General features: G+C 52.4%; 1 protein-coding gene across 1 annotated transcript in view; it reads right to left on the reverse strand.

Annotated features, from left to right (window-relative positions):
- COL23A1 (collagen, type XXIII, alpha 1) overlaps window positions 1-8,478 on the reverse strand; it is a 29,272-nt gene that overhangs the window by 17,219 nt on the left and 3,575 nt on the right. Inside the window, exons 3-7 of the mRNA XM_008570917.1 lie at window positions 8,036-8,062; window positions 3,493-3,609; window positions 2,518-2,553; window positions 2,071-2,097; window positions 528-554 (exon numbers count right to left, since the gene is read on the reverse strand). Of these exons, the coding sequence (XP_008569139.1) occupies window positions 528-554; window positions 2,071-2,097; window positions 2,518-2,520 (57 nt within the window). The 5' untranslated portion in view covers window positions 2,521-2,553; window positions 3,493-3,609; window positions 8,036-8,062. The remainder of the gene's footprint in view (window positions 1-527; window positions 555-2,070; window positions 2,098-2,517; window positions 2,554-3,492; window positions 3,610-8,035; window positions 8,063-8,478) is intronic.

Below are 8,478 nucleotides of genomic sequence, written 5' to 3' on the forward strand. Positions count from 1 at the left end.
CCTTCCTTCCCTTCCTTCCCTTCCTTCCCTTCCTTCCTTTCTTTCTTTTTAAACATGACCAGTAAGGGGATCTTAACCCTTGACTTGGTGTTGTCAGCACCACGCTCTCCCAAGTGAGCAACTGGCCATCCCTATATGGGATCCGAACCAGTGGCCTTGGTGTTATCAGCACCGCACTCTCCTGAGTGAGCCACGGGCCGGCCACAGAATTTGCTTTCTAACAAGCCCCTGGGTGAGGCTGCTGGTCCCAGGACCACACTTTGAGAACCACTGTCCCAGGCCCTGAAGGGGGCACACATTCGATGTGTTTGAAGAAGGGAACACGTGAGTGGTGAGTAAGCACATGAATGAGACTCTGGCCTCACTGAGACATGGGATGGGGCAGCCACCCACAGTGAGGACTCAGGTCTGGTGAGAGGGTGCCTTCCCTATGGGGCGGCCCCTCCGCATCCCCAGCCCCAGCCCCTGCCCTTCTCTCCAGCTACTTCCTGACACTCGGCTCAGAGGCTCCTCCACAGGCCCCTCACGTTCTTTCCAGGAATGCCAGGTTCACCCTGGGGGAGATGATGGGGTGCAAGAGAGAGGCCAGAGCCATAGGAGTGTGGCCTGGACACCAGCCTCTTGTTCTTTTGGCAGAAGTGGCTCCGATAACTCATGCCCAGGGCCAGCCCAGAGACCCTCCAGTCAGTCCCTCAGAGGGGTGCACGTGGGGCTGACGGTCTTGGATTCTGCTCCTGAGCTGTTCACGCCAAGCTCAATGACCCTGGGCAAGTTACTGCTCTTGAACGTGGGGGGTGACTCCCTAGGCTCAGAGGGGTGATGTGAGGACCAGAGAGAACGCACTGAGGGCCCTCAGCTGGCGGCCGGCACTCGCTAAGCGGAGCTCTCTTCCCAGCCTTGTCCTGTGCAGCCCAGGAGGGCCACAGCCTTCCTTCCCATGCCCCAGGCACTGCCCAAGGAGGGAAGAAAACAGAGAGCTGGCATCTGGAGAGCACTTTAAAAGCTAACGTGGCCGAAAACTTATGTCCACACAAAAACCTACACATGGACGTCAATAGCAGCTTTTTTCATAATTGCAAAAACTTGGAAGCAACCAAGAAATCCTTCAACGGGTGAATGAGTATATAGGCTGTGGTACATCAGCACTAAAAATAAATGAGCTATCAAGCCATGGAAATGCGGAGCAACCTAAATGCCTGTCACTAAGCGAAAGAAGCCAATCTGAAAAGGCTACATAGTATATGATTCCAAACACATGACATTCTGGAAAAGGTAAAACTATGGAGACAGTAAAAAGATCAGTGGCTGCCAGTGGCAAGGGAAGGGTGAATAGGCGGAGCACAGTTAGTTTCTAGGGCAGTGAGGGCCGGCCCGTGCTTACTATCCCTAACACCAAGGCCACGGGTTCGGATCCCATATAGGGATGGCCGGTTCGCTCACTGGCTGAGCGTGGTGCTGACAACACCAAGCCAAGGGTTGAGATCCCCTTACCAGTCATCTTTAAAAAAGAAAAAAATCCTAGGGCAGTGAAATGACTCTGTATGATACTATAAAGGCGGGTACGTGTTGATGTGTACATTTGTCCAAGGCGGCAGCATGTACCACACGAGGAGTGAACCTAACGTACACTACGGACTGTGGGTTGGTTATAATGATATGTCAATGTAGCTTCGTGGATTGTAACAAACGTGGCACTCTGGTAGGGAGTGTTGGTAGTGGGGAAGCCTACGCATGTGTGGGGGCAGGGGACAAATGGGAACTCTGCACTTTTTGATCAATTTTGTTGTGAACCTAAAAATGCTCTAAAAATAAAGTCTATTAAAACTCAAAAAGCTAACATGTTTTATTATTCAACCCTTACAACAACTCAGTATGAAGAAGGCAGGAAAGGTTTATCATGCCCCCATTTAACAGATGAGTAAACTGAGGCCTACGGGGATGCAGTAACTTGCCCATGGTCATGGAATTTGGTCTCCTAACCCTGCTGCCTTAGCTTCAGTGGGGGCGGGGTGGGGGTGGAGAGGGAGCCTGTCCCCAGGCCTGGGGAGGGTGGGGGGAGTGAGAACTCACCTTGGGCCCTGGAGGTCCCCGTGGGCCCTGGAACAAGGGAAGAGCAGGTATTAAACATCATACTGGAGGCTGCTCCTGGGTCTGTCTTCCTTATCATGCTCGCTTTATAAAGGGTGACATCAAATCCCATAGAAGCAGGCTGTCGCTAGAACCGGGGTTGTGCTGCCCAGTTCCAGGCCTGTCTCCTTGTGCCTTGCACGGCTTTTGCACTGGGGCTCAAATGGTGACAAGTGGCCGGCAGCCTCCCACACAGGAATGTGGGGCTATTAGAATTCTGCCTGGGCTGGAAGACTTGCCCGTCCATTTCCCTACCGCTGGTGGGGGAGCAGGAGCACAGGGTGCAGGCTCGCGCACACTCATGCGTGCTCTCATGCCAATGCAATCCTGGTGTCCTCGGTGTGGGTAGGAAAGGGGCTTCTGGGTTTCTGAAATGCCCTGGATACTGACCATCTCGCCGTCTTTTCCAGGCTCTCCTTTGGGACCCTGAAGAGGCACGAAAGCATAGCAATGAGGGATGCAGAGATGTCACATTTAACTGAGCCCAAATTTCATGCCAGACCCTGGGCTGGGGCACAAAACCTAAAAAGGGCGTATCATTGTCCCCATTTCACAGATGAGAAAGTTGAAGCTCAGGGAGTTATGTGCCCAATATGACAAATGACCCAATTGAGTAGCTGCTCTGAGAGGGGACTCCAGTGGCAGTTTGGTGGAGATGTGGGCTCTGCATTGGAGGAGAAGGACAGGTAGGAGTCCCTGGGTTAGGGAAAGAGATACTAGAATGAGTTCTGGCCTCCATGGTTTGGTTTAGGAATTTGGAAGGAAAACCAAGGACAGCTAGTTAGCACCGGGGTGGGAAGAGAGAGAGGAATAGGAGTTGGTAAAGATCTGCAGAGAAAGCACCCACATATGGGTCTCAGGATGTGGGTTGGGGTCCAAATTGGGAATGAGATTCAACTAAGGTCAGGGTTAGGGTCTATGGGTCTATTTGGGGTTAGAGTATTGGGGTGAGGTGGGTTTGGAGTCAGGGTCAGAGTCTATAGGCGTCAGGGTTAGGGTCTGGATAATAGTCTGAATTGGGGGCGTGGATCAGGATTGGGAATGAGTTTGGGGTCAAGGTCTTGAGTGGGGTTAGGGATCTGATTAGTGAGGTTTAAAGCTTGGTTGAGGTAAGGGTCTGGGTTGGGGTTAGCGTAAGGGTTGGTTTGGGTCTAGGGTCAGGGACAAGATCTGATTGGGGATGGGGCTGGATCTGTGTTGGAGTTAAGGTTAGGCCAAGGTTCATTGTCTGGACTGGGGTTAAGGTTGGTGTTGGGTCTGCATTAGGGAAAGGGCTGGGGCTGGGCTGGCTCTGGGCTCAGGGTTTGGGGTTTTGGTCGATACAGGACCAGGTCCTGGGTGGTCTAACTCCATGTCCACTCTTACCGCTGGGCCTTGAGCTCCCCTGGGGCCATCTTTTCCAGTGTCGCCAGGAGGGCCCCGGGCCCCCGGGGGTCCAGGGGGCCCTGGAGGCCCAGCAGCTCCATCTTGCCCTTGGTCTCCCTGAAAGAGATGGGTCTTGGCATGACTCTGAGGGTGAGAGGAAGGGCTTCCAGCCTCCAGAGAGAGTCTCCTTCCGAAGGGCAGCCCGTGCCTTCTCCTTCCCCCACCCATGGGGTAGGCTCAGAGGGAAGGGCTTTACTACTGGGCCTCTTGTCAGTTCTTGGAGAGGCCCACCAGAACCATTTACAGCCCAAGAAAATGTGCCACCTCTCCAGCACCTGAAGCCCAGATATGCTGTTGAGGTGAGAGAAGATTCATGCCGATGAGGAAGGAAGGACATGTGCCTGACCAGCCCCTTCTTTCCAGAAAGGGGACTGAGTGTCTCCGGAAAGGCCTTCCTTGTTGGTCAACTCCTGCTTCATTAAAAGTGAAGGAGGTGTACTCTTGGGCATTGGTGCCAGAGAAACAAAAACTTACGTTCACACAAAAACCTGTACACAAATGTTCATAGCTGTTTTACTAGTAATAGCCCCAAACTGGAAACAATCCAAATGTCCTCCCCAGGTGAGTGGTAAATCAGCTGCGGTACATCCACATCATGGAACACTACTCAATAAATAAAAGAGGAATGAACTGCTGGCACATGCAACAGCTTGGATGCACCTCAAGGGAATTATGCTGAGTGAAAAACCAGCCTCAAAAGGTTAATACTGTATGATTACAACTACATAACATTCTTGAAGTGGCAAAAGTATAGAGATGGAGAATAGACTAATGGTTGCCAGGTGTTAGGGATAGGGGGGTGGAGGGGATTGTAGCTATATATATGAGGGATCTTTCATGCAGTGGTTACATGAGCCTACAAGTGTGATGAAACTGCAAAGAACTAAACACACGCACAGATGAGTGTGCGTAAAGTGGGGGAAGTCTGAGTAAGATTGGTGGTTTGTATCAATGTCAATTTCCTGGTTGGAAATTGTACTACAGTGATGTAAGATATCACCACCGAGGGAAACCGGATGAAGGGTACACAGGGTACTATTTATTACAATTGCATGTGAATCCACAATTATCTCAAAATAAAAAGTTAAAAGGGCCAGCCCGTGGCTCACTTGGGAGAGTGTGGTGCTGATAACACCAAGGGTACCGGTTCAGATCCCTACATAGGAATGGCCAGTTGGCTCACTAGGGAGAGCGTGGTGCTGACGACACCAAATCAAGGGTTAAGATTCCTTTACCGGTCATCTTTAAAAAAAAAAAGTTAAAAAAGAAAGGTGATGAAGGGCAACACAGTCTCTCTCATGCAGAACCCAAGCCCCAACTTTTGAACTCAATGTTAGTAATGGGTTTGACCTCAGGCAGCCAGAGCCCTCACCTCATGGCCCAACCTGCAAGAAGAGAAGACCACAGGGTGACTGGCACCATCCTGCTGCCCCAGCAGGGCCCGCCCAGCACTGGCACAGGGCACAGTAATTGCCATGCCTGGGTCATGGTGCCAGTAGCTCTCAACTTTCTTGTAACCAAGAAAGGAAGAAGCCTTCTGTGTCCTCATCCCTGAGCAAGTGACAGCTTCCTGGAGGCTATCTTATTCAGTCCTCGTGATGAGCTGGCCAGAGCACTGTTATTGACCCATTTTACAGATAAAGTGGTTGGGGTCAGAGAGGGTAATCATCTACCCAGGGTTACAGAGCTAGGCAAGGCCGAGCCTCCTCTGACCATCAAGGCAAGTGGTCTCTTTTAGACACTGTTTTTCATCCATGGACTCCTCATGATATGTAAAAGCTCACCTCTCAAGTAAATTGCATTTAACACATAATGCACTTGTTTTACCAATTAAAAAATTAATGAATGCTCTCAATGTCCGCCACTTAGATCTTCTGATTAGTCTGGCCTGGCCATGGTCCTGATCAAAAGGTTATAACTCCAGCCAAAAGGAAAGAAAACTAACAGTTTGGTTAGGTCACCCAGTTGCGGGTGGTGGTGGCGGCGGGTAATTTCTATTTCATTTTGGGCTGAATCAGTTACAATTTGCAGACTCCCTCCCCTTCTTTCCTGCTGCTCCTTTTATAGCTCAGGGCCTCAGGTTGGGAACCACTGGCCTGGACTCTCCTTATTAAGGTGGAACACGGATTTAGACACTTGAGCAGGTCCTACGAGAGGTACTTGGGTTCTTCCCTGGCCAGGCTGCCCCCTTCTCCCTCAGGGATTGGATGGCTGAGGTCGAACCCTAGAAACATGGGGTGAGCTGCGGGGAGCACGGCAAACTAGCAGGCCCAAGCCCCCCACTCAGCCGTCTACCTTGAGGATGCGGAGATTGTATGCGTGATGGTCTCTACTTATGAAGCCCGGATTGAGCCACGGGAAAACCATCTAGTCAGCAAACAGGTTGTGTGGTCAGAAAGGCAGGAGGGGGATTTCAAAAACCACAAACTATTCCTGGAGGCCAGTCCACCTAACCCAGCCCAGAGGTAGGCAGTTTGGTGACTGGCGTGCAGATTGCCTTCCCCAAAGATGGCCTCTATGCTGGCTCCGTGTGACCTTGCCACTCCCCATCAACAGCTGGGCTCTAGTTCCCTACGCCCTTTGACTCTGGTTAGACCCTGTGACTGAATTGACCAATAGAATGCCAGAGGAATGATGCCATGTCCATTGTAGGTCTAGCTCTTAACAGGCCTGGCAGCTCCCACTTCCTGCCTTTTGGAATGGTGCTTTTGGGAAGTCCCTCTAAGGAGACCAGCTGCCATGCTGGAAGACACCTAAGCCACATGGAGAGCCACATGTGGGCACTCCCCAGGTGAGCCACCAGCCATAGCCACATCAACTGTGGCTATGCAGGGAGCCATCACCTCGGACTCCAGGCCCAGCTGCCTCTGCCTGCAACACAAGAGACCTCAGCCAACCCAGGGGACCATGAGATAGAATGATGAATTGTAGTTTTAAGCTGCTAAACTTTGAGGACGGAAGCGGAAGTGGTTTCACAGATGACTGCAACGTGGGGTCAATAGGGAGGCCATCCACGAGCGGGTGAGGGGCTTGGGAGGAGATCTGCTCTTCTGTGACCTCCTGAGCTAGGGGAGTTCTAGTCTGTTGAGGAGTGGGCATGCCGTCTGGAAGATCAGCTTCTATGACTGCAACGTGGGGTCAATAGGGAGGCCATCCACGAGCGGGTGAGGGGCTTGGGAGGAGGTCTGCTCTTCTGTGACCTCCTGAGCTAGGGGAGTTCTAGTCTGTTGAGGAGTGGGCATGCCGTCTGGAAGATCAGCTTCCGTACATCTACCAGAAAGCAAGCAAAAGGATTTTTCTCAGCAGACACAAAACTCAACACGAGCGCCCTTTCTTGGACTTCAGAGCAATCTCACCAGCTGTGGCCCTGCCCCTGCCCTCCCATCACAGGCTCGGCACAGAACAGCTCTGTCTGTGGGGCTTAGCCTGGCCAGCCACTTGCCTGCTCCCACCTCGTGCTCACAGCCATGAACTTGCAGAGCTGGGGCCCAGCCCAGCCCAACCACAAGGCTCCAGCCTTTCACACGGTGCCCCCCCCATTTCCTTCTCATTCCCCTGTATGGAGCACCCTCCTCTGGGCCCAAGCGGCTCCCGCATTCACCATCCCATTCCCACAGGCTTGCCATGGGTGACTGGCCCACTGGCTACAAGTTCCGCCCCACAACCTTCTTACAAACACCCGGGCATATGCCACTGTCCCGCCTTTCTCTGGGCACTGATGCGGTCAGGGCTCCCTCTGCTTCCTACCTGGGCCATGCTGGAACTGCAAGTCACTTGTCTAGGGCTACTGAAGGGACCCTCTGCTGACACCTGCTTCAGGGCCCACACCTGAGGTCTCCACTCTGCTTCAGTCTCTATTGAGGAGACCCTAGGCTCCGCATGTGGCACTTCTGAGTTCCTGGGCCCAAGGGACACTGAGGGGCAGGGGTGGGCTTGGAGGAGACTCTGGGCTACCGTTCCTACACTTGCTCCTGGGTGCTGACTTCTACAATTGCAGTGAATCTTCACAACAACCACGTGGGGTGGGGCTGTCACCCCTATTCACAGTTGAAGAACCTCAGTCTCAGAGAGGAAAGTGACTTTTTCAAGGTCACTTGGCTGGTAAGTGGTAGAGTCAAGCTTTGGGGTCGGGTCTGCTGAGTCCAGAGACTTCCCTCCTTCTGGAGTGCTAGCTGCCCTCAGGAAGGTCAGTGTCCGGTCTGGGGCAAGTGCCAGCCCATCGTCCAGTCATCCGCAGTGATAAACATGGGGACTGGGACATCTGCCAGAGACTCTCCATCTGTGCAGGGGGTGGCAACCTCAGCAGGACCAAGGCCCCTGGGGGCTTCCACGTTGTGGCCGTGGGTGGGGTGAGGGGCTTCCTCACTCGCCTTTCTGTGATAAGCTACAGGGAGCTGGGCCCCAGAAGAAATGCTAGATATGCCTTATCATAATATAAAACAAACCATGTGGGTGGGTGAGGGAGGTCATGCTCAGTCCTTACCCGGGGGCCAAAGTCTCCTGGGGCACCCTAGGAGCAAGAAACAGGGAGATACATCACCATGCTCTCATTTCTTTGCACTTCCAACGGAGCATTTACTCTGTGCTCAGTGCTGCACATGCATGGTCTGACAATTCTGACAAAAATAACAGGCAGGCTCTATTTTTATCTCCATTTTCAGTGAGGAAACAGAGGCACAGAGAAGCCGAACAACCTGCCTAAGGTCATACATCTAGCAGATCCAGGGCTTGAAACCAGATGTTCCCTTATCTATGGCCAGTCTCCAGCCAGCTGTTCGAGGCTCCAGACGTAGTGGAGCAGAGACAGCTCCTCTCTTTGTGTCCTCTCCAAGGGATGATGATGATTAATTGCTGTTTTTTTTTTCCTTTTTGTCTTTTTTCGTGACCGGCAACGGATCGCAACCCTCAGTGTCGCGCCCGTACCGG

The sequence above is a fragment of the Galeopterus variegatus genome, unplaced genomic scaffold, assembly GCF_000696425.1.
Source record: "Galeopterus variegatus unplaced genomic scaffold, G_variegatus-3.0.2 Scaffold641, whole genome shotgun sequence".
Classification (NCBI taxonomy): Eukaryota; Metazoa; Chordata; class Mammalia; order Dermoptera; family Cynocephalidae; genus Galeopterus; species Galeopterus variegatus.